The sequence below is a fragment of the Leptidea sinapis genome, chromosome 12, assembly GCF_905404315.1.
Source record: "Leptidea sinapis chromosome 12, ilLepSina1.1, whole genome shotgun sequence".
NCBI classification, from domain to species: Eukaryota; Metazoa; Arthropoda; class Insecta; order Lepidoptera; family Pieridae; genus Leptidea; species Leptidea sinapis.
In genome coordinates, this window is record NC_066276.1 from 1,003,404 (window position 1) to 1,031,011 (window position 27,608).

At 35.5% G+C, this 27,608-nt stretch overlaps 1 protein-coding gene across 1 annotated transcript; it reads right to left on the minus strand.

Moving 5' to 3' along the window:
• Window positions 1-250: 250 nt before the first annotated feature.
• Window positions 251-27,608, minus strand: LOC126967026 (uncharacterized). The gene is made up of 6 exons (XM_050811339.1): window positions 27,595-27,608; window positions 6,023-6,329; window positions 2,263-2,359; window positions 1,512-1,622; window positions 857-1,030; window positions 251-384 (listed from the first exon to the last, which is right to left on the minus strand). The coding sequence occupies exons 2-6, from the start codon at window positions 6,226-6,228 to the stop codon at window positions 331-333; spliced, it is 642 nt and encodes a 213-aa protein (XP_050667296.1). The 5' UTR covers window positions 6,229-6,329; window positions 27,595-27,608; the 3' UTR covers window positions 251-330.

The window sequence follows — 27,608 nt, forward strand, 5'->3', positions numbered from 1 at the left end:
TAATTACTAGACATCTGTTAAGTATACTAAGTACCTATATAGTTAATAAATATTGATTTTTTTTTTCTTAATTTATATTATCGCAGAGATTTAAAAGAAGCGCCTTTAAGATTTTTTTTTGTTTTCTTGTATGTCGGTCCGAATCTAAAATACCTATTCATTTTACGAGCTCGTACCAGGTTTTGACTAGCAGTAGAACATCAGTGAATTATCTAGTGACATCCTAAAAAGGACAGTTACAAACTTCATTGTTCTACATAGTAAATGTTAATAATATTGTAAGGTTGACAAATTTGTAGCAAGCTTTTATATATTTGAAATTGTTTGCAGTTAGCTGCGTCGCTGATAAAATACGGCGAATACAGAATAAGTCATTCTCGCCACCTGGAAATAAATAACCAAATCAATGTAAAGAACAAGTCGAACGATTAATATTTTGTCGTTTTAGTCATAAATTAAAAATTCATCAATTTATTAATCTAGAACCAAAACTTGACATAGGTACCTACAATTTTACCACAATTTCAGAAAGTTCGGAAATTTGGAACATCCGTGACAATAAAGGGTACGCGAATTACTTCGTTGTAACATGCTAAAAATATTGCGCACGAAATTTCATTCTAGAACGAGTCTAGCGGTAAACCATATTGTACAACAGATTTGCGCGTTTTTTTAAATATTGGAATTTAAGGTTAGAAATATTTTATGTAACTATTTATGTACCTTTGTTTAGATTAAGATGTTGACTCTGTTTATGTATATTATATGAATTATTTATATGGTAATAATATTAGCCCTTGTATATTGTAAACAAGTGGTAACTTATAAAATACATTAAAATAAACCATTGACTAACCGACACGAAAGTAGCGTATGACAGATCCTGCACTCCAAAAGCTTTGAGTATTAATGGCTTCTGTGCTTGCGCACACCCTATTAAGACGAGTTTTCTTATGTCGTTATTTGTATCTTTTCTCGCATCTTGTAAGTGCCAGCCGCAATAGAACATTGCATTAGAAAGAAGTGAAGCCTGGAAACAAAAATATCTTGACTGGTTGATAAGAGTCATCTAGGTGTTGGATTAAAACTCGTTGAGTAGCTGTTACACCACCAATCTGCACAATGTTCTGACCCTGAAGAAAACTAAATACCTATAACTTTCAAAATCGGGAAGTGCCATTTGGCACTAGATCTTTCATATACACCAAAATCGGAAGTGCCGTTCGGCACACTACGCCCTGACAAAGTTCTGACTCTCATTTTGTTTATAAGATCGTTTATTTTGCATGGTCTTATAGCTTGTTTCAATAGTTTTCTTATAAAGTCAATTAAATAAATGCGCTAAAAATATAAACGATGCGAGCGCGCCAAAATGGCGCCTATCTATGGCATACATGGGACGGAGGCACGCCGATCACGGAAGGTTAAATCATAAAAATAAGCCTTCGATCGATTACAATGTAAAATTAAATACCTAACTTTTCAAAGCTAAAGATATGAATTTATTTTACCTGGTAAGTCAGTTCTCCAGCATTCCAGAGATTAAGAGCCAAGAGGAAGAAAAGGGACCCAACAAATGAGTAAGTCATGAAAGCATTCGTGAAATCCAAGTGCGGAGAAAGCTAAAAAAAAGTGTTTTAATACGAGGTAAGTAAGACTTCCAATATTAAGTTCTTGTATCTTGAAAAAAAGCATTAGTGATTGGGTAAAATTTTCTTCAGGTAAGGCTTTGCTTTTAAATTTATGTGAAAAAGTGTGTATTCTAAAAAATAATATAATATAACATTTCATTGACTTTCAATTTTCAAAACAACTTTTTTTTTATGGAAATGGAGGACAACTAGCGTATGGGTCACCTGGTGTTAAGTGATAACCGCCACACACATTTTATTGCAACACTAGAGGAATCACATGAGCGTTGCCGGCCTTTAAGGAAGGTGAACGCGCTTTTTTTTAAGGTACCCATGTCGTCGTATCGTCCCAGAAACACTGCACAAGGAGGCAAATTCCAAACCTTTGTTTCCTATTTTTTCAGGCATCAAATCCAACCTTAGTTAAGTTGGGGTAGCCTTAATCGTGTTTATAATATTTGTAGTGCAACCGATTGAAATTATCAAATCTTTGTATATTATTTCGAAGTTGTTTGATTGCAATATGAAAGCATCGTATTCGATTGCTCCGAAGATGAGGCAGGTAGGTAAGCATCTATTCAGCGCACGTAATCAAGAACGCTATTTAAGAAAGTTGAAAACTCTTACTTACAGCTAAACGAAGCAAAAGCAAAACTGCAACCGCAGAACTTTCGCAAACTTGCAGCGACATTATGATACCAAATAGACGATGTATCTCCTGTGCTAAGCTGAAATATTGGAAGTTACAACATTCATGGACTAACTAAGCTGGAACATTATATTTTATGTTAAGCCAAGTTGATATTTTTATAGTTAATTAGTTTTATGTGAGATATATTAAATGGGTAGACTTCAGCAACATTTCTTCGTCTATATCACGTCATTTTATAAATGTCTGATTTCTTTTTATCATATGAAAAGGGGTAATCGTGCAAGTGCCTCACATAATGGGGAGTGGTGAGGCAGCCGCCCATACACATCCTCAAGATCAGGGTCAAGAGATGCGTTGTCGGCCTTTTAGGAGGAAGTATGCTCTGATCTATGTTACAGAATCATATGGTTATCCACCTAACCTCACCACCTCTTCTTCTACTACACATGTAAGAGAAGAAGTGGTGAAGAAGAAAAAAATTACTTTTGAGTGGCAAAGTTTAAATAAATTTTACAATTTACCGTTATTTTTAAAAATTAAGCTTAAATAAGAAGAAGTTTCCGATGCGGTAGTAGTGTCTAGTATATTAGAAATGACATTAAAAAGAATTCTAAAGGAATCAATTTTGAGGAAATAAATGCCTTTTATGCCTTTTAATAAGTGAAGCATAATATTATATGAAGGTTTTATGTGAACAAATAAACACAAGCATGTCAGGACCATTGACATACAATATACTAGCGTATAAACAAACAAAGAGTGCGAGAGAGAAGAACATCTCTATCGGAGATATAGCAAGATAGAAAAGGTAAGCGAATCTCTAAAAAAAGGTATTTACTGTAACCGTTTGTGATTGACAAGTCTTAAACTGTCAGAAGTCTGTTTACATCTGGCAACCCCAACGATGCGGCCGACTGAGAGCTGGCAACCACTTTTTTTTAATTCCTTTAAAATTGCGTAAAATTGATTAAAAAACATATACTTGCTCACACATAACTGGAGCAAATACATTAATTAAAATCATGGCAACTTCTAATTGCGGCCATTTTTTAACTGGCAACCATGGTCTATCGTAAATAGTAAATATAAACCATCAATTCTGTATCACAATTACAAAAAAAAAACAGATGTCTACAATTTATCGACAACCTTTATGTTGCGGCTGACTGAGAGTTGGCAACTAATTTTTTTTTCAATTCTTTGCATATCCATTAAATGACACACAATTTATTAAAAAAATATATGGGTGCACAATAAATATATTTAACACCAGAAAATTAATTATACTAAAATTAATTACATATACTTGCGGCCAAATTATTAAAGGCGACCTATGGCCAATTAAACCACTACCTAACACACATTGACAAATCAAAATTGATTATGCAGTATTCGGTTGTTAGTTTGTCTATACGATAGTATATTCTAGAGTTAGGTTTTCTCGGAGACCAGCAAGTTTGTACGTAATTTTGAAAGTTGAAGTTGAAAAGAGCTCAAATATTATTGCGTTAAATTCTTTGTTTTATTACAAATGTATATTTTTTCTCTTGAAAATTTTACAATAATTATTTCCTAGTCACATTGGTGCAATAAAGTTTTATCATGTTTTACTTGAGGGACACTCGTTATATTTTCTATTAGTTTATAATTGGAAAGGAATCTGCACTGAAATTGTAAAATAACTGAATCTGTAAAAGGCATTAAAAGCATTTATTTCCTCAAAATTGGTTCCTTTAGAATTCTTTTTGATGTCATTTCTAATATACTTGATCGAGGGGCACACTGAAGTGATCGGGAATTAAATATTTCTGATTGAGTTACAATAAAATCTTTTTTAGAATATGAATACTGGCCTCTTAGAACCTTACTGACATTCATATAATTAAAAAAAAAAAAATCAAAACAAAAACTATGTTGGTTGAAAGTTGACACGTCGTTGACAGAAATGGAGCTCACGCGTGAACATTTTCGTGCCATAATTTATCACAAATTTCGTCGCGGCTTATCTCAAGATAAATGTCTCAGTGAACTTGTTTCGATTTATGATGTTGAAGCACCGAGTCAAACGACAATATACCGCTGGTATGCCGAGTTCCGACACGGTCGTGTGTCGCTCAGCACTGTTTCTTCTGCAGGTCGACCAAGAACAGCGGTCACGTCTGAAAACATCGCAGCTGTGCGAACTACTGTATTAGTTGACCGTCATGTGACATACGAGCAGATTCAGGCTGTTATCAGTATCAGAATGAGTGCAATTCAGTCGATATTACAAAATGAACTTTGTGTAAGAAAGCTAGTTTCCCGATCCCCACAATTTGTCCGAAGAGCAAAAGGCGGCTCCTGTAGATTGGTGCCGGAATACTCTGCAACGCTTCAACGGAGGGAAGTCAAATGCCGTTTATAATATTGTCTCAAGTGACGAATCATGGATTTATTCATACGAACCTGAAAGAAAACATCAGTCAGAAGTTTGGGTCTTCGAAGACGAGGTCTAACCAACGAAAGTGGTTCGCTCCCGCAGCGTGTCAAAGAAAATGGTCGCTACGTTTGTCTCGAAAAAAGGAGCATGTTGCTACAATTCTTTTACAGGATCGCAGAACGGTTACCGCTGAGTAGTATATCACGGTTTGTTTGCCAGTAATGATAGCCGAACTCCGAAAAAATAACCCGAAACGTCGCATCATCTTACATCACGAAGATGCGAGCTCCCATACGGCTCGGAATACAAATGATTTTTTGAAGCAGGAAAACGCTGAGCTGATTGGCCATCCTCCGTACAGTCCTAACCTGAGCCCAAACGATTTCTTTACATTCGCTAGAATAAAAGATTTATTACGCGGTCAACGGTTTGAAGACCCCGAAGCAGCTGTGGAAGTGTACAAATCAGCCATTTTGTCAACATCAACTTCGGACTGGAATTACTGTTTTAATGATTGATTTGCACGGGAAAAGTGCATTAAGTTGAACGGAGAATACTTCAAAAAATAATAAAATACAATTTACCTATACTGCGCATGTGGTTTTTCTTATTCCCGATCATTTCAGTGTGCCCCTCGTACTACTACCGCTTCGGAAACAAATGGCGCTTTGAGAGAGATGAAGCGGCGCAAGAAACTCTCACAGCGTTCCTTTTTTGCGCTCTTTTTAATAAAAATATACAATATTTTACTGTCATTGCTTTTGCTATAAAATAATCATAATCTAGTCCTAGGCTGTCGGATCACTTAGATATTCAGTTGTGGAGTAGTAGGATATACGACAGAACCATTTTATAATAAAACATTTTTTTTTATAGATAATGCCTGAAATGTGGCTTGGATTTTATTATGAAAGTGTATACATTTACCCTTAAAGCTGTTAATATGTATCTTTATGAAGCTTACTGGAATTAGTTACAAGCGATCCCTTATTTTCAGTGTTATAATAATGAAAATCACCATTAAGAGCAAAATGGTGACGATTTTTGTGAACGTATATTAAATTTTCATAAATGTACTGAGAATGAACAATCATGATATTTATTTCTTCAAATTTTTCTTTGAGTGACAGTTTATAACCAAGCTGATGCATAGAACGAACAACTCTCTTTTGCAGAGCAAACACTATATTAATGTCAGCAGCATGAGCCCACAGTAAAATACCGTACCTCATGATGCTGTGAAAATAACTGAAGTACACTGTACCATTTTAATACAGAGATCATGGAGTAATTTAAAAAATATTTGCACAAGGTCCTTACAAAATTAATTTTTGATGCATTATTATTCCCTCTATGAAACTGCGTCTTAACATATCCTCCGCATTATTCCGTCCCACAAGTATTATTTGTTTGTCCAAGTTCGTCCTCAAGCCCTCAAAATATAGACACAAAGTCTTAAACTTGTGTGCTAATAATATAAGATGAATGATGGGCATACAGTCTGTAGACATCATTGGAAGCATCATGTACAGCCAAGTGAAATAGAAGAAACTTCGAACGATATCTGCTGTCGTGGAAGTGTCATCGTATTGCGGTAGGTAAGTTACGACGGTGTAAAACGGCGCACCTGGAACAAAGTGCAGGTGATGTTAATGTAATTCTATTCAGCCACAATAACATTAACTAATTTTTTTATGAAAATAAGGGACGTGGTGAGCAGGATGTTCAACTGATGGTCATTGACACGCCCTACACATTACAATGTAGTGGCGCTCAGGATTTTTGAAAAACCTAAAAATTCTGAGCGTCATCCAAGATAGGTTTGGCCTCCTATTCCCTCTCCCTCCTTCCCTTTCCCAAGATCCACCCCCCCCCACCCCACACCCCTCTTATATTTATATATTATATATGTATGTGTGCATATCTATGTATTTATTTACCTTAGTTTTGAAGTTAGTTTTAAGTTCTAGTCATTAGTCTTAAGTTAGGTTAAGTGATAGGTTACGATATTACGTTATATCAATAGCAAATAGCCAGGTTTTCCCAGTTTCCTGGAGCCCCCCCCCCCACAAACCTCATGTATTAGTTTTTAAGCATAATAAAGTTTTATCCCTCAATACGTAGATAGGGTTGTAGAAATAAGTTTTCTGATACCTACATATATAAGGCTTTATAATTGTAAATTGCTTTAATAAGTAGATTTAAGTAATTTTGTACATATACATTAAGATCAAATATAGAAATTTTGAATTTGATTTTTTTTGTTATGTGCTTGAGTTGTAAGGAGGCGAGAGGCGAGAGCGAGTCCCGGCGGAAGGGCATCGATTCCAAAAATAACAATAATCGTAACTAGAATTAGATTGTATAAAAATACGCAATTATTTTTATACTTTTTAATGCATATTATAATCTATTGTTTTGAAATAGTGTTTTTGATTTTTTTTTCATATGTAACAGGCTGTACAAAGAGAATTAATACATCAATTTGAAGTACCTTCACTGATGACCTTCCTCAAGCTTTCAATACCGTAGGCTCCTAACGCTAAATAAACGCTCACGGCGTAAAATGAGATGCCATATTTAACTCTTGTATACTGTGCCTTCATAACACGTTCATTATTAATATTCTCCATTATTGCTACAATTTCAAAGTTCAATTTTTTGATAGAGCGCTTGTGATATTGCAGAAGAAACATTTTTGCGAGGACAATATTATGGATAGCGGCGAACATAACAGCCGAATTTTTCTCCACTTCGGGAAAATTGCCAAATATTGCAGCAATATTCTCGAGTAATATCATTGTAACGTACACGCTATATGAAGCAATTGTGTACAATCTATATGCAATTGATTCATTATACGTTTCATCGAAGTAAAAATTGCCAGCACCCGAATAAAATACGAACTTGCAAAATGAACGGAGCAAACATCGCGTATCGCGGACAGGCATTTCTCATTAATCGAATAATATATATGATTTTTTAAACGGGGTTGCCTTGCTGTCAGTAGACAGTCTATTTCGGCAATACCTATTGCTATCACTGATAAATTAATATGAAAGAAATGTTAAGTAAAATTATAGTTCATAATAATTATCTTCTATCACGCCTCTCCAAAAAGTTATAATTGCAAAAATTCGATAAATGTAGTAATTATATCAATTTGGTGGAACTTTCTAGAATATTTTGACTGATAGGCACGTAATTTACTTGTTCGTATTGTGTAATTATTTCAATTTAATAATGAAATCTCGTAGTTAAATGGAAGTATAAAATATTTTTTTTTGAAAAAAATTATATTAATTACGCTGCATACAATTCGGTGGTCTGGTGCCTGTATTACAAAAAGTACATTACTAGGATTGAATCAATACATAAAATTTTATAAATTCAAATTCAAATATTTTTATTCAAAATAGGATGTGAAATCACTTATTGAAAGTCAAAAAACTACCACCCATTCCAAAATGAATGCCTCAGGCCTGAGAAGAATGGGCGCAACAAACTCAGCGGGCTTTGTTTTTTCATCAAAAATATGTTTTACAATTAAAGTACCATTTACAAAGTAACAAAGTAACATTGTACAATTAAACTTATTATTTAATAGCCTGAGGGCGGTCGCACCATTCCCAATCTGTGGTATCATTAAGAAAGTCATTTATGTTATAGTAACCTTTACCACACAAACGTTTTTTAACAATTCTTTTGAATAACGTAATACTTTTGTTTTGAAAACTTTCTGGGATCTTGTTGTAAAAGCATATACATCGCCCCACAAAAGACTTACTAACTCGACTTTGCCGAGTAGTAGGCATCATCAGTTTATGTCTGTTCCTGGTGTTAACATTATGGTTATGACAGTTTCTGGCAAATTCACTTATGTGCCTATGAACATACATTACATTATCAAGAATATATTGAGAAGCAACAGTCAAGATGTTAATTTCTTTGAGTTTTGCTCTCAATGATTCTCTAGGACCTAGGTTATAAATAGCGCGAATAGCCCTCTTCTGCAGCACAAATATTGTATTAATATCGGCAGCGTTGCCCCATAGCAATATACCATAGGACATAATACTATGGAAATAACTAAAGTATACTAGTCCCGCCGTATCTATGTCAGTTAATTGTTTAATCTTTTTAACCGCGTATGCTGCAGAACTAAGTCTGTTCGCCAATCCTTCAATATGGGGGCCCCATTGTAATTTGGAATCTAGAGTTATATCAAGTTTGAGTAATATTACTAATAATAAAACTATTATAAGTTATAAAGATATTAAAATTCTTCAATATGAAAACCTAAGAATTGCTCAGAAATGCATCACAACCTCTTATTGTTATATAAATTATTAAACAATCAATACTGTCCCTTACTTCTATCCAAGATTAGATTATGTGTACCATCAACTTATCATTGTCGTGTTAGTACATATTTGTAGAAAAATGGCTCAAATTCACCCATTAACAGTAAATTACATTTGGCAAATTCAAGATATATTTTTTGAACCTTTAATTTTTAAATTCACTTAGCTTTCTTTAAATTTACAATAATAAATACATGCAACACCTACTAAATACCAGAATACCTTTTAGTTACATAATATATATGTATTAAATGTAAGAAATGTTAAATTATAAGTGCTTATAGAATTAATTGTTTACCTACATATTAAGCCTTCTTTATAAATAAATAAAGCTTATACCTCTGATTAGAAACGAACATAGCTCAATTAAAAATAATCCATTATTACCCATAAATAATGTCTTTTGTCCCAAGTTTTATATTTGCCTTCTTGCGTAAGAAAAGCCAAGTGTTCAGAAATCTTACAATACAAATTATTCTGTTCACCTGATTGTTAACGGCAGCCTCTCACTACAATTTTAACTTGATGCCATATTTTTTCGTTCGTTCTTATAACATTAATCGCCCAAAATTCACTTAGCCGTTATCAGCCTTAGCCGATCGAAAACAATATCTACTAACTACTAACAATATATAATAATCTTAATATCTATATTTCTTTTTTGCGTCTGTTGTAACTGAACTCCTCCTAAGCGGCTGGACCGAATTTAATAAAACTTTCTGTGTGTCTTTAGGTGGATTCGAGAATGGTTTAAATTCACAATTGAACTATCTCCTAAACGGCTGGACCGATTTTGATGATTTTTTTGTGTGTTCCAGTGAATTTGAGAATTTTTTAGATTCCCGCTAGGACTCTGTCGCGTATTATAAAACAAGAGCTGAAGCTTGGTGCTCATCGCCGATATACAGGACATGCCCTAAATCAATTTTTACAATTGAAGAGAGTGGATCGATTATAACGCCTTCTGTCGCGATACGTAGGTGAAAGGCACAGAAATATCCTCTTTATTGATGAAAAAATTTTCACGATTGAAGAACACTACAATAAGCAAAATGATTAAGTGTACGCTTACAGTTCTAAAGAAGCTGCCCAAGTTGTCGGAAAGGTACAACGTGTTCATCATCCTGCGTCAGTAATGGTTTGGTGGGGCGTGTCTTATCAAAGAGTCACAAAACTACATTATTGTGAAAAAGGAGTGAAAACTTCAGCCAAAGTGTATCAAGATACAGTCTTGGATCATGTTGTGAAACCTCTCAGCAATACACCTTTTAAAAATATACCGTGGCCTTTCCTGCACATGCACCTGGTCACAAGGCACGAACTACCCAAGCTTGCTTTGATTTGAAAACACAATGCTTTGATTTCAAAACAGTCTACAAAGTTTTATGCTTGAGTGCCCGATTAGAGAAACTTAATTACAAAACCGTCCTTATTTGAGGCGAGCATGTAAATGCTTACGATAAATCACAATGACACCTCCGCAAGGAACTCTAATTCATTGTCTTACATGTCTGTGGTGGCAGTGAATCTATTGTCTTGATATTTGGTAATTTTTACATTATTTCGACTTTAAAGACACCTTAATTAATAAGGTAAAGAAGATGCTTAAAGATTTAGAAGTTATTTATAAGTATTGAGATAAATTAGTGTGTGTTCCTTACTATAAAATTGACATCAATAATAATAACTATTAATAAATACTTTGTATAGTGTGACTTAAATTAAATAATATAGTATAGGATCCCGCTATACAACGACCTTCACCGAGATGCTTATTTAATGAGACGTATTTTTTATGTTATTACATATGCCAATAAATATATCCTATATGGGTTGCCTAACAAATTTCAGTCCAGAGTATTTTTAATTAATAATCTAAAAATTTTTTTTTAAACATTGCACCGGTGTGATTATTAAATAAATTTGATACCAATCGAAAGTTTGAAGCCCATAGAATATGCAAACGTTAGGTTGCCTATTTTTTTCCGGTCACAACCACGGGTTGCCAGGTGTAAACAGGTAAATCTATACTAGCATTTTGCAACGGTCTGATTATTGAATCAAACTTAGATAAAATGAAAGATTATTTCATAAGGAACACGGTGGTATAGGGTTGCCTGCGAAAAATCAGTGCCGAATTACGGTTTTCGAATTTTAAATAATAAAATATCGCTGCGAGTGAATGTGTGTGAGAGAGAGGTCCCAGACCAACCATCCCATGCGGTAGAAAAGGACGCAGCGTAGCAGCTGTTTAATAATAATAATAATAATAATAATAAACTTTTATTTCAGGCCATTAGACCCATAACTGTGTTAGTATGACAAATAACTTAAAACTATGTTAGTAGGTACTTATTTCTAGCTTAACAACTAATTCTATAACTAAAAACTATAACTAAAAAACCCGAGGGAGCCTCTTGGCGCCTATGTGCGCACCCCCCCAGCACCTCCAGAGAGGACTATCTAGTTTCCTGGCCAATGCGCTGAGAAGAGTGTTGGTACTACTCATTAGCCTGCGCATCATGGACGCGGCACGCTTGCGCATGATCGCGTAGAAATCATCCACGCGAGCATCCGCAAACATTGCCGACGCACTGCAGTGTCGAGGCTTCCTCAACACCGCTCTCAGCACATTGTTATATTGAACACGCAAGGCACCATAGGTCCGCTGCCTGTAGTCCATCCACAGACTGCACGTGTAAAATGACTGGCAGTAAGCCCTGAATAAGGTCAGCTTTACTTGCCCAGTACAGCGCGCAAATCTGCGGGCCAACATATTGCCTCGGACCGACAGAGCCCGGCGCTCTCGTTCCATGTCACTATCATCCCTCAGGCTGTCGGTTACTACATGACCGAGATACTTGAACTCAGTCACTTGCTTCAGGGGATTACCACATAATTGTATCTTTGGTTTAAAGCTGGATAGTTTGTTCTTTCCCCTGAAAATAAGGAACTCGCTTTTTTTGGCGTTGTAACTGAGTCCATTCATCCCGGCATACTCCTCACAGAGTTGCAGCAACCTTTTAAGACCCCCAACTGAGGGGCTCAGTAGAACCATGTCGTCGGCGTAGCTAAGGTTATTCATGCGTATGCCATCTATTGAACACCCGACACCAGCTCCACCGAGCCCCTCAATCAGCTGGTTCACATACAAATTAAACAGCCCAGGGGACGTCAGCCCTCCCTGTCTCACTCCACACTCCATTTTATATGGGTCACTAAGTTCATTACCCCACCTAACCACATTAGTTTGGTTACCATACCAGTATTTAAACAATGAAATCAGTTCGGGTCTCAAAGCTGATTCCTTTTCGAGCTTATGCCACAAGACGTCGTAAGCTACTAGGTCAAAAGCTTTGGATAGATCCAAAAAACAGGCATAAACAGGAGTTTTCCTGTCGGTATAGTACCGCACAGTTTGCTTGAGGCACAGGATTGCGCTTTCCGTAGAGAGTTCAGGCTGAAAGCCGAACTGAGCGTCGTGTATTTTAATTGATTTACTTAGCTGTGCATCCATCAAACTGTCCAGCACCTTAGCCACTATCGTCGCCAGCGATATCGGCCTGTAGTTGGATCTATCCGCCGCATCACCTGTTCTGTTTTTGATAATGGGCACTACTACTGTCTTCATCATGGCTTCTGGCAGGTAACTGTGGTTAATACATAGGTTGTAGAGCAATTTGAGGACTCTGGGAAGGTGCGAACCCGCATACCTTAAGTGCTCGATGCTCAGGCCATCGTGTCCCGGTGACTTTCCATGTTTCATACTCTTTAGTGCTCCCTTGACTTCAGTAAGCGTAAAACGCACCAAGACTTCCCTGTTAACCACGATGTCCTCAGCATCGTTGTTCGTAAAGGGTATTTTAAGAGGCTCCACTTTAAATTGCTCCCTAAACATATTAGCAATCTTTTGAGATCCGCTCACTCCACCTACTTCACTCGGAAGATTCGCCCTTGCATTCAGTCTATTGGTGTGCTGCCAGAACTTGCCGAAGTGCTTAGTCTCGTACGATGTGGCTAACATGTCCATTTTGATTTGCTCCTCGTTGTTCTGGCACCATTTAAGTTTATTTTTAAATACCTTGCGAGATTCCCGCATCTCGTCGTACAAGACCCCACAAGACGGCCTCCCAGCCCACACCCATGACTGAAAACAGAGACGAGCCTTCGCATGAGCCGGTCTCACATGCTTGTTCCACCCAGTGATATATCTTTTTTTATGTCGCTGGGTAGCTCTATGACTATATATTGCCGCATCCTGTAGTATGCTTGTAATATCCTCGTACCATTGTTCTAAGATCCGTTTATGTTCCGGGTCGTTACATAGTTCATTACAGCAATCTACCATCTCTACGGGAAAGTCTACCATCTTCAACCTATTGTTACAAAACTCAGTATACAGACTAATCTGATCAGTGTCCCTACGTCCCCAACTTATTTTATTAAAAGCCGTCGATTGCGCGCTTTCTAGACGAGTGTGAAATAAATTGAGTTTACAATAAACCTCTACAGGATAATGATCAGACCACGACACATTGTTCACTATGTTTATACGATCAACGTATTTTCTAGCCATACTCGTTACAAGGCAGTGGTCTAGCCATCGCGAGCAGCCGTGAATATCACTAGTATATGTAAATACATCGCTTTTATTTGACAACAGTTCGTAGTCGGCACACACCCATGATTGCTCGCCACAAAACTGTATCAATTCATTAAAAAATAATTCCCCAGGGTGTGCGTTAAAGTCGCCTAACATAAAAACCATACTAATACCGCAGTCTTCAATAATTGCATTAATTTCACTCAAGCACTCTGTAAATTCCGCTAAATTATCCGGGCAGTCTGTAGGCATATACACAGAAAAAAATAGCATCGAGTGCTCACGTACCTGACATTTGAGGGCGCACAACCTAACGCTGTCGCACTTCACTATAGACACGGACGAAAACACATTCTTACGCCATAACAGCGCGACTCCTCCGTGGGGACGGCCACGTAGAATGCCGGCTCCCGTATCCACAGCCGATGTACCCGTAGACTCAAACTCGTCGTGAATGGTGCTAAGGTAGGTAAGTTCAAACGGCAGCAGCCAGGTCTCCTGGAGTGCGACTACATCCGCAGATCCGCATAGGCTCCTCACGCTGTCCACCGACCGCTTCAAGGACTTACAGTTATAGCTAACTAGCTTTAGTGTATGTTTGTTCCCTCTAATTTTGTTTAGATCCATTATTAATGTCCACTTTTTCTGGATTTACTATGGCCTTTTTTCCATGTCTAAATAATATATATCTTCTAAAATATATACCTTCTGGCCATAATTTACTGTCCGTAAATAATAATAATTTACTTCTAGGTATATAAAATTTAAAAGAATTGTAATCTCTAGACGATTTCATAGGTACCTTTTCAGGCACAATATTTATCTGCGTCTTTCCATATACATATTCCGCGACATCACGCTCCGTGTTTTCCTTCGAAACATTATAAATATATAACGGGATTTGTAAGTCCGCTGCTTTTAGTTTTGTTGAGGAGTCTACCGTCGCTGTACCTCTCGTTCCTTTAAATCGCGATGACTTACGCCTTACGACACGAACCCACTCTCCTTCGTTGTTATTTTGCGTTTCCGCGCCACTCGGTTCGCAATTCATTGCATTACATGACATCATCGCATCAGCTGGCGGTGACGCGTGCGCTTCTACTTGATTCACTCGTTGAACGGGCGTGACAGAGATAGGTTTACTGGTCGGCACCGCTGCCACACACGCGTAAGACGGTGACGGTTGCGCGAGAACTCGTTTTTGCATTGTCACGTTCGGCGGTGTGCCATTTGAAAGGCCGGTCATTAACCCCATCGGGCCACTTGTTGAGTCGTAGCTATCTTGCAAGCAAAAACCGCCTCTCTTGGTATTGACATAAGGTTCAGTCTCTCCTGCTTCAGCCTCAGACACAATTTTCTTCTTTTCGTAGTCTCTAACGGAAATTTCAAAATCTTTTTTTGTCATATACTCCTCCTGCTTCTCTTGAAGAGCCCGCACCTGACTCTGCAGGGTAACAATATCCTTCAAAAGGCGTGTCACATCAATATGATCGAAAGTAACGGGCGGCAGCTTGTGTAGGTCTTTAGCCACAAAAGTTGGAATATCATCGGGCTCTGTACTTCGTAAAACACTAATGATATCCTCTATATTTTTCTGTTTTCGATCCTCACCCTTTCTTTTGACGAGTCTCTGTGGAATCGTCTCAAACAGCAAGCGTTTCGCCTTGAAAATTTCCTCTTCGTCGAATGATTGCCTACAAAGAAGTGCTAAACTGACATTATCAATTGAATCTAGGGTGTTAACACAAAAACTCAGGCACTCATTCACGACCAACCGGCACTTGTCACAAGATAAGGTATCCATCTCGCAAGAGGTCTCGGAACCTCTGACCGACCGCGCGTGCTGTCAGCCAGCGACTGAAAGTCCGCCCATTTAAAGAAGGAGAGTGCGCATGCTATTTGTGCTTGGAAATGAAAAGGATAGCGATAGACTCGTATATGCTGTGCATTATTTTGGAGTAGTTAATTATTAATATACAGAAATAGTTATTTTTTTTGTTACGTATTCCCATTGACGCTTCAATCGTAATAAGATTACCAAATTTCTTCATTAACTTTTTTTGCAAGGTTTCACATCGGTAATCTTGAATATCATCGAAATCAATTTTAAAGATTCAATTATTATGTACTTACTGTATATTCCGCGATAAATTTAAGAAATTCTTCGTTATATTTTTTATTCAAAACAGTCACTTTTTTGTAGCACGTGGTATGATAACCTACAAACTGGGTAGCTCAACAAAATTGTATTTAATTTTTTTTTTTTACGAAAAGATAACTTTAATGCACAGTTTTCAAAAGTTTCATCATCAAAATCAATTATTCCGTCATCCGAATCACACAAAAAACACTTTTTGGCCATTTTTTCCAACAATAAATAGCAGCACGTTTTTTCACTTGTATCTATAGCGACAATCTACTCCAAAATAATGCACAGCATATACGCGTCTATCGCTATCCTTTTCATTTCCAAGCACAAATAGCATGCGCACTCTCCTTCTTTAAATGGGCGGACTTTAAACAGCTGCTACGCTGCGTCCTTTTCTACCGCATGGGATGGTTGGTCTGGGACCTCTCTCTCACACACATTCACTCGCAGCGATATTTTATTATTTAAAATTCGAAAACCGTAATTCGGCACTGATTTTTCGCAGGCAACCCTATACCACCGTGTTCCTTATGAAATAATCTTTCATTTTATCTAAGTTTGATTCAATAATCAGACCGTTGCAAAATGCTAGTATAGATTTACCTGTTTACACCTGGCAACCCGTGGTTGTGACCGGAAAAAAATAGGCAACCTAACGTTTGCATATTCTATGGGCTTCAAACTTTCGATTGGTATCAAATTTATTTAATAATCACACCGGTGCAATGTTTAAAAAAAAAATTAAATTATTAATTAAAAATACTCTGGACTGAAATTTGTTAGGCAACCCATATAGGATATATTTATTGGCATATGTAATAACATAAAAAATACGTCTCATTAAATAAGCATCTCGGTGAAGGTCGTTGTATAGCGGGATCTTAGACTAATAGCAAAATGTTTCAATTTTAACAAGATTTTGGTCAGTAACAAATGGTTTATTTAACTATCGGTGTTAATCAAAATACCATATTCGACCGTATTGGAAGCATTTTGTATTGTGCAATTATTAAAATTCACTAAAATATTATGTTCTTTTGCAGCATTTAAAATAGCCGGCGGTGTGCTGTCAAAACTTGAATCACTCATTTTTTCAAGAAAAATGGCGGGGATTCGAATAACCTACTTTTTTTTTACGGCACGCCACGTTCTGGTAGTGTGGAACGCGCGTAAACGAAAATGTTCTTTTTTTGAAATTCATACAGATACCAGGCATCGAGCAATAAAAATGTGGCTATTTGTTGATAATCTTTGCGCATGAAGGGATCGAAAAAAAAACCAAGGAGTGTTGTTATGAAATTCAGTACAACATTACAACCCTCGTTTGGATGATGTAATGGTTATTACGACATTGAGGGTTTTAATGTTGGTAATAAGCTCACTGTTTCAGAATCTTTAATAGAGGATTTAAAGCATGGGTGTAGATAAAATATGTTTTGCTTATCACAGAAATGACTAGCATTCTGCATGAAAAAGCTATGTCTCTTTTCTGTAAAAAGGGTTTTAAAAATTTACTGTTCGAACCATCTATAATTGTTCAAAAAGAAATAGTTTTCTTTTGAATAATATATCAAAAACAGCAAAACTCAAATATAAATGACTCCAATTTGGTTTAATGCGTAATTAAAACCTTTAATTCAAATAGATCTAGAATAATTCCATACAATTTCAACGTTACCATAAAATGTTATAGTTATTATCATCTTTGAAGCCATGAATTGGGTTCATACTAAGTTTAATACGATTCATAATATGCTGAAATCAACATAAACATGTTTATAGGGACTACTACAAGTAATCTTGTTTCACTTATCAGTCTAAGCATTATTATTGGTAAGCCATAAATACATGGAAACGTCGTTAAGGGCTGATTCGGTCGTAAATTCCTCCTCAATATGTGCCAGTGCGCGGTGGTACGAGATGTATGCTATTTCAACGTACTTGCCTGATTTATTTTATGATGTTGAATATTATCATTTATATACGTATTCTTGTGGGCCCTAGTGGAGTTATTATAAAGGTATAAATCGCGCATGTACTAAAATAAATTAACTAAAATGAAGCCTAAAATAATGTAATAGGGTATTACATTATTTGCTGATCTTGCAAACTCTCGATTACAAGAGTAACGAATCCATCATATGTATAAAGTAAGCTCACAAACAACAACATACATGTAAGTGACTCAACACAACTTACCCTTTTTAATTTTATATAAGTTAACACTAATTCATTAATATAATATTAATCAATTTTAGATAATTTATTTTAGTTTTTTTCCTTTAAACATGTTTTGTATGTAATTGTTGCGGCCAATTTAAATTTCTATATTTATGTATCGCTCAACAGTTTAAAGGTGCAATCGTGTTTGTGTTGTAGTTTAGGAAACCAGCGATACCAAATGATTCAGTGCGGAGCCTATTGTAAGCCTTTTGTACTTTTGATAGCATGTAAATGCGTTAGCGATGATGTACTTCGGGTTTCGATCAGACGTTGGTGGGCATTTTATAAATTGGCTTATTAAAAATACTTATGAATTAGAAGCACATAAAATTTATGAATTTCACGGCATCGACACTAAAGATATGAATCAAAACTGAGGGAAGTGTTGCTTTCAACTGAAATATTACTTAAAAAAATACCAATCAAACTATGATTGCCATGGTTACGCTAAGTACAACTGATTTAATATTTTAATTGATTTCACTCCCCCTAAAGAGCAAACAAAAGAGAAAAAAAAAACCGTCAAGTGACTAGTATATTAAGTAATTATTATGTTTTTATTTAATTTGCTGAACCTACCGGAAAAAGAAGGGCTCTTGAAAAGAACATTCAAGAAGTTCAATATCCAATGCGTGTTCGATTCAACATCAGAGAAAGCATTCTATGAAGCCAGCAACGTTCATGTTATTTTTTTTAATTTATTGTGTGAACATGGATGCTAGTCCTTTAGTCGGCTTGTTTATTGACTGGCATTGCTAGAGGAACATGTAAAGTATCAAGGCTTTGTCCTTCTACGAAAGTTCATTCTACCAATTTTCAAATTAAGAGGAAACATGTCGGTGCAATAGTGGTATAGGTAATAAGCCATAATACTTTGTTTTGCTTGAATATGAACTATAAAGTGATTATACTTGTCATATAAATAAGGAATATCCTATATTTAATCCATAACTAATAGCGAAGCTAGAATTTCACAAGTACCTTTACCATTTAGTTCGGTTCGAGTATATTTGAATGAGTCCTATTTGCATTTATTTTGCTTGCTCTAAGCTTACAGTTTGAACGAGTCCTCATTATAGATTTTGCCGTTTGTTAGTTGGTAATGTTCGCGTAAGAAATTTGTTTTTCCTGTTTCAATAGGATCTCTTTGGTCTAGTTTGTATTTATGTATATTATACTAACAAATTATCGCTCTCTTTGCAACCATAGTACGATATAGGCTATACCTAGTTTGAGGCAAGTAAAAGTGTATCAATAAAAAAATGTATAAAAATGCTTGGATATTCTTTTAAAAAGTAAAACCTGTGGTGGTGTTTATTTCATCCCACAAACGGTTAATGTTTATATTGAATATTATGAAAAAGGAACTGGTATACCGAAAATTCATAACACTGCCAGTAGGCTTAACCACAGACTCGAAATAGATACTTAAAAGTTTGGCATTACTTTTTTTGAAAATGATAGGACTTTTTACATCATACAAAATTAACAAATTATACAAGTAATTTTATCGAAACTTACCTCGACTTTACATTTTGTGTATGACTTCTGAAGTAGAAAATATAATACTATAGAAAACATACGAATTGTTCGTGATATGCAATAAAAATACGATAAATGTGCATCCATTTTTTAACCGACATCAAAAAAGGAGGAGGTTCTCAATTTTACGGTATGTTTTTTTTATGTTTGTTACCTCAAAACTTCCGACTGGGTGAACCGATTATGATAATTCTTTTTTTTATTTGAAAGCTGGTGCTTCCCGTGTGGCCCTATTGTAATTTGGTCCAGATCTAAAAATGGCATCCATAAGAAAACCATAAAAGTCTTTAATTTGCTATACATACGTATAGCAAAGTGGATGATAAATTTACGAATAACTCAATATCGCGCCAACCGATTTCGATGATTGGTGTCATCCAAGATAGGTTTGGTACTATATACATAGTTATAGGTGAGATGTGCTTGAGTCATGAGGAGGCGAGAGGTGAGAGCGGGTCGCGGGCGGAAGGACACCGATTCCGAAAATAACAATAATCGTAACTAGAATTAGATTAATGAATTACATTGTATAAAAATATGCAATTATTTTTATATTTTTTAGTGCACATTATATCTATTGTTTTGGAATAGAGTTTTTGAAGTCGGATGATTTTCGTTAAATTTTTTTTTTATTTATTTTTTTATTAAGATTTGGGGATAACAATGCACTTAAATCCTAGGAAATAGTGTGCTTGCGCTAGCGCCCCTACCCTCAAGTCAAAAGTTGAGGAGGAGAATCGAGGCTACTAACTAGGAAACGTGTTACTGTGCCGAGATTTAAATTATATACTCGAGACCTTATTACTTTTAAAAGGCGTAGGATCCTCAGAGGGTCCAGGCAGGGCACATCCTCTGCTTTAAGTGAACGTATCTTAAGATACCCCAGCCTGACTCTGGCAATGGCTTCGCATTCCAGAAGGATGTGTATGGGGTCTTCAGCGGCTTTGCAGCAGAATCTGCACAGGTTTGATTAACTGAGACCCATTTTGGCTAGGTGTCCATTCAGCTTGCAATGACCGAATAGGAACTCCGTGGGGGCTCTCAGTTGTCTCCTGTCCAAGCTTATGCATTTTATGCCTAGGAGCAGCATAGCGTGCCGTCGGCTTGGTGGCGAGGACCAGTAACTGGCTGCCTCCAGCATTTCTTGATTTTTTAGGATATTGCGGATAAGAGATCATGCATCCATTGACCTACTCAGTAAATATCTGTACAACTACTTCAGTTAGAAGAGTCTTATGCTTGAAAATATATCACAGAGAAGTGAACATCCTTAAAAAAGTACTTGTTAAATACGATAATCAGCTGGCCCATTTAGTGGTTATTTAGATAATGCCAACCAAAATGAAACACGAATAAACGTGCAATAGCAGCTCATAATTTGAAGTCAGTTGTGTAAAACGCGGCTCGGCTTAGCTTCATCAAAATTAACTCTGAATCGCGTGATATTCACAGAGAACATTAGATCGTCGGGCTATTTAGGAAATAATTTGTTTCTCTTTATTTTACTTTAAAACTGATTATATACAAAAAAAAAATTTTATGTAATCGTAGAATTTATTTGTATCTAATTCGTTTATTTTCTTGAATTTAATTTCACTGCTAGCACATTTTCCTCGATAACAGCCGTCGAAGGACAAATACTACTTTCTTCATCCCCCAAAGATAAACGCCCGCGCTTTAATTCGTTATACCAACGGTAGATGGTTGCTTTAGAAGGGCTTTTATCCACAAATGCCATTAATTAAATTCGATCAAATGACTCGTCTTGTAAGGCCGTAAGGCTTTTACATTTGAAATCATAAAAATCATCGCGTGAATATGTTCCCGACGCAGATCCAGTTTTCTAGGAGACATGATAATTCAATATAGCTCTCAATATATATATACTAGCTGACCCGACAGACGTTGTTCTGTAGATAATAAAAAAATACTAATATAATATATATACTAAAATAATACTAAAACATCAAGAATTATTTTGTAAAAATGCGCCCTGATGTTATAATGAAATTGTTTCACAGCGTACTGCCAAACCGCGCCTCACTAAATTCTCTCATAGAAAATATGTCCATACAAAACAAATATTGAAAATAAAAATAATTGTGGGTCCCAAATCGAATCCCAGGTTTTCTATCACTACATGAAAAAGTCGAAGTCATATGTACCTTCTATACTACTCTGAATAAATGTTGCGTAATAAATGAATTTTATGATATGTGACTCGTTGTACTTCTCTTGGTTCCATTTTCCATTCCATTTCAGCCGGAAGACGCCTACTGCTGGAAAAAGGCCTTCCCCAAAGATTGCCATCATGATCAGTCCTGCGCTGCCCTCATTCAAGCTACTCCGGCGACGGGATCGTCGGTCCATCTTGTCTTACCAACACTACGTCTTGCGGTGCATGGTCGCCATTTGAGGCCTTCACTGCTCCAACGGCCATCTGTCTTTCGAGCTATGTGCCCTGCCTACTGCCACTTCAGTTTCGCAACCACCTAGGCTATGTGCGTGACTTTGGTTCTCCTACCGATCTCCTCATTTCTGATTCGAAGCATCTGAACTCCGAGCATAGCGCTCTCCATTACCCTCTGAGCGGCAATGAGCTTCCTCATAAGGCCCATAGTTAGAGATTTATTTTTTTATTCTCCTCTTGTTTATTCATTACTATACTTTTGATAGGTATTCAAGAGCTTGGTGGTATATATATGCACATGCAAGCGAGGCGCACATATTTATTTTGATTTTTGATTTTTTCATTATTGGTATTCGTGTGTATCGAGTTATTGGTACTTAATAAGATATAACTAGAACTAACTGACAGCTGCAACGTGCAATAAATTACTTGCGGAATAATACTGCTGCTTTCTGAACCCTCTAATCCTGTCACGTAACATTACAATGTGTAGCTCAGCTTTTATCTTGTCGGTTTGTCTGTTATTTATGTACAAGCTGATAACAGTTAAGATTATTGGTAATTTCGCTTTATAGCAATTGTTGAAATGTACTACGAACTTCATTGTAGCGCGTAGCAATCACTAAATACTATATTATATCCAAAGCGTTTTTTGTGAGAGCACCATAGCTTGAGTAATTATTCAACAAATTTAATAATTCAAACCGAATTTTAAAGATTATGTTTGTACCTGCTATTGATGAAAATGGACTTGTTTTCAAGAAACAGATTTTCTGAACGCAAGAAGTCATACTGAAAAACCCTAGACAGTTTAAATTGAAAATATATAATTTTGTTATCTCTATACATAACAATACATATTATGTGGATTCAGAAAATGGACTAATTTTGATGAGATTCTCAGGAAATCTTCAGATTCTTTCATTTTCTAGGCTACAAGAATTGGTTCTATAAAGTTTGGATTTTTTTTTATGGAAGGAGAGGACATTGGAGCCGAGTGACCAGTATACATCTGATAGTATGTGGTCATCGCGGCCCTTACAAGAGCGTGGCCAACCTTATAAAGAAACATACCCTAAACAATGGTACTTGGGAGGGAGGGAGGGATCGAACGTTTGTGCAGAGTGTATCCTCCTCACACAAAGTTGCTCGTATAGGATTTCATGAACTCTATAACCGCCATACTTGACTGAACAATTTCTAGCTTCTTGTTAATTCTTCCACTTTAGCCGATGATGGATCTCAAAGTTTAGACAGCTCAGATATCACAGACTTACGAGTAGATAATATTGCAAATAGTAGATAGTTATGGCAGAGCAATTGGATCTCCTGAGAAATATTCCAGGTAACTAAGCTTGCTCGGAGAATGTCTGAAATAACTCTCTGAAAAAACTTTCTACTACGTTTTAGAGCCTTTTAGAACGACCTCAAATCATATTTCAACTTGCGGTCTCCGTCTCCGAGTTTTAAAAAAAGTCTAGAAAATGTTTCCTTTAAACCATCTTCGTAACAGTATAAATTATCACCTTTTAACATTATTGCCTCTAATATCAATTTTGATAAGGTTATTTGAAAGAAACAACGGTTAGCATCTATCAACCCTTAAATTAATTCCATTTGACATACTATCTTCAATGAAACAGTTCTGGCCACGAAAAAAATGATTACAAAGTTATGTAGCTTGTAAGATCTTTTGACGATAAAGTGAATTTTCATCACATTTAGCCTATAAAATGTGTTGGCAAATATTGAGAAAGACCTTTGTTCTCTCTTTTTACAATAAAGAAAGGAAAATCAAGTCTAACACGTATAGACGAAATTTCAAAGAAAAATACATTTGAAATGGATGTAAATAGATTGGGCCCGGCTTGGGCTTATTTGGATATATTTTTGCTTCAAGTTTATGTAGGATTGTAAACATAATTTCTCAGTGCCTCGCGGTTTCAGCTGCAAATGAAAAAAATATCACAAAATCCCTTTTGTGGCTAATGAATGAGAATAATAAATAATAACAAAAAAACAACCGACTTCAAAAACACTATTCCAAAACAATAGATATAATATGCACTAAAAAGTATTAAAATAATTGCGTATTTTTTATACAATCTAATTAATAAATCTAATTCTAGTTACGATTATTGTTATTTTTGGAATTGGTGTCCTTCCGCCGCGACCCGCTCTCGCTTCTCGCCCCCTCACAACTCAAGCACATCTCATCTATAACTATGTGTGTAGTAACAAACCTATCTTGAATGACACTGACTCCAAAAATTACAATAATCGTAACTATAATTAGATTTATTAATTAGATTGTATAAAAATACGCAATTATTTTAATACTTTTTAGTGCATATTATATCTTTTGTTTTGGAATAGTGTTTTTGAAGTCGGCTGTTTTTTTTTTTTTTTTTTTTTTTTTTTTTTGATTTTTAGTGAATTTGAAGTACACTAACTAAGAATTTGTCTAAATATGTGTAGATATACTAAATTTTTCAATGCAGCAATGAATGTAAGCGCTTAATTGAAGAGTTCCGTTACTTTGCCATGGATTCCGTAATCAGAACCTAACCAAACTCTCACCAAACTATCTTTGAAGTATATCCTTTCGAATAAAAAAAGAATCATCGAAATCGGTTGGCGCGATATTGAGTTATTCGTAAATTTGTCATCCACTTTGCTATACGTACGTATAGCAAATTTAGGACTTTTATGGTTTTCTCATGGATGCCATTTTGAGATCTGGACCAAATTACAATGGGACCACACGGGAAGCACCAGCTTTCAAATAAAAAAGAATTATCAAAATCGGTTCACCCAGTCGAAAGTTTTGAGGTAACAAACATAAAAAAAAATACCGACGAATTGAGAACCTCCTCCTTTTTTGAAGTCTGTTAAAAATATCAAATAGTCATAATATGATGTACCGTAAGTTTTTATATGTATGAATTAAGCCCAGAGAGATTTCACCAATACTTCAAACCGAGTTTAATAAAACTCAGTTTTACTACTAGTTCAAATGCCAGTATTGATCTTGATTAAAGAAAAAGCGATTTCTTCAAAACATTTTTAGCGCGTTCATGAAAACCGAGTTTCCATGTCATTAACAGTAAGATATACCAAAATTGTGTTCCGAGTTTTAACTCATTAACAGTAGACTGTTTCAAAGTTGTTTTAATGATTCCGTCAAACGTCCATAATTTTGCGGTCAGCATTTAAACGCGTTTAGACTTGAACTGCATTTAGTTTATGATGGTTAAATGTGAATTGAATCTGTTAACTGAGTAATGAGCGTAAACTTAAAATTATGTTCAGTATGTAAGTAATATTCTAATTGCGTTCCACTTCAATCAGCCCTTAGACACAATATTTTTCAAACGACTTTAAATAAACGAACAATATTCCTATTCCCACACTGTAAAATGAGGTAAATAAATTGGAAAATAGAATTTTCTCTACATTATGAAGTTTGTTGGCTATATTTCATACCCATAAATGTTTTGTATGTCGTTATTTTTCGCGTAACTTTGCACCAACTGAAAAATATTGTATATACAATTAATATTTTATTTTTATTTTAAAGTATGTCTATTTTATGTTGGAGGTCGATATTTAATTTGTTTTTTTTTTTCGGAATAGTGTCTTTACTTTAGCAATATGGCAATGGTTTGTAATGCAGCTTTAATACAAGTTCAGGGTAACCCTTATACACTGCGATCAATGTGATCTTTAATGATAGCTACAATTACATATAGCTCACTGCAAAGATCGATTATTTTCATGGATCTTAGTATATATTTTGTGGTGTGATGACGTATTTCAAGTGGTTGATTTGGTATTTACAAAGAGATGCTACGTTTACGCATGCAATTTAGAGAGGATGTGTAAAGGGCCCTGTAGACGGTCAAATTTGTTTGTCGAATTTGTTTGTCAAACTTCATGTTTTCATCAAACAAAAGCGCATACGATCAAACCAATAGATGAAATAAATTTGCCCATATTTCAGTTTTCTCCTTGACGTTCGTGTGTTGTTATCATCTTCTGTCGTATATAACAATGAGTAATAATACAGATAAGGCGTTTTTGGCATTGACACTAGCACTATGTATGAAGAAAAAGAAAAAAGGTCGTCGATGGTCTAGAGAGTGGTTGAAATTACGGGATAAATATACGCACGAAAATTTGTTACGGGAAATAGTGCTCACAGAACCAAATGACTATGCAAACTTCCTGCGCATGGACCATAAAACATTTGAAGATTTATTAATATTGCTAAGTCCTTGCATAGCAAAACAGGATGGACAGTAGTTTTGATGATGATTCCTAGAAACCAAAACAATAAATATAAACATATTACATAATAATAATAATACATAATAATAAACATATTACATAATAATAATAAGTATTTTTATGTTTCAGATACCCAAAACACAAGAAAGTTGGAAAATATTGGCACGACAATTTGGAAATTCATGGAACTTTGATAATTGCATTGGAGCTGTAGACGGAAAGCATATCACTTTACAAAAACCTGAGCTTTCCGGTTCCTATTATTATAATTAAAAGGGAACACACAGCATAGTGCTTATGGCCATAGCTAATGCAAATTATGAATTTATCATGATTGATGTCGGTACAAATGGTAGAGTGTCAGATGGAGGAGTACTTAAAAATACAAAATTTTGGAATATGTTTGAGAACAACCAGTTGCAGATTCCAGAGCCACAGGAATTGCCAAAATTTAATAAAAAAATGCCATTTGTATTTGTAGGCGATGAAGCTTTCCAGCTTCTTCCAAATTTTATGAAGCCCTACAATAAGCAGGTTTTAAATGATAACAGAAGGATTTTCAACTATCGTTTATCCCGTGCTCGGCGAATAATTGAAAATGTATTCGGCATTCTTGCGAGTCGTTTTAAGATTCTCCAAAAACCCATCAAATTATCTCCTACAAAAGCTAAAATTGCAGTAATGGCGTGTTGTCATTTACACAATTTACTAATGAAACAAAAAAACTACATTAGGAATGGAGAATTAGACATGGAAGATTGTGTTACAGGGACTGTCATACAAGGATCTTGGAGAAATGAGTCAAATCAATTGTTGAATATCGAACGTACACGGGCTGGAAATAGCGCTACATTAGCAAAAGAAGTGAGAGATGATTTTTGTGAATATTTTAATTCAACGGGTGCTATTCCATGGCAAAACAAATGTTTAGAATAGGTAATCGTATTTGCTGTACTTGTGAAAATAAAAAATATTTATTAATTGGTTAAGTTAAAATATTATTATTGGTTAGGTTAAAATATTATGTTGTACCTATTTGTAACAAGTTGTTTATAAAAATATTCTTTTGAAAATGAATTCTTATTTGAAAATGAAAAAATTACAAATGTTTAGAGTAGGTAACTGTATATGTTGTACTTGTAGAATTAAAATAAAATAAACATTGCTACTATTTACCGTTTGTCCTGTTATTGAACTGATCCCCGATTCTTCCTCCACTTGGTCTTGTAGAAATTCAAGCTCTTTGTAGTACCATAATGAAGGTACATAGAGTTCATCAGTACCAGATCCAGAAAGCATAGATTTTTTCACCTTATTATTTTCAC

Excerpts from the sequence above, each read along its gene's own strand:
- LOC126967026 (XM_050811339.1), bottom strand. The coding sequence starts at position 6,228 with ATGATGCTTCCAATGATGTCTACAGACTGTATGCCCATCATTCATCTT. Across the intron at positions 1,623-2,262 it reads TGCTTTTGCTTCGTTTAGCT|CTTTCTCCGCACTTGGATTT; the intron begins GTAAGTAAGAGT and ends ACTTTTTTTTAG. Across the intron at positions 1,031-1,511 it reads CTGGAGAACTGACTTACCAG|GCTTCACTTCTTTCTAATGC; the intron begins GTAAAATAAATT and ends TTTTGTTTCCAG.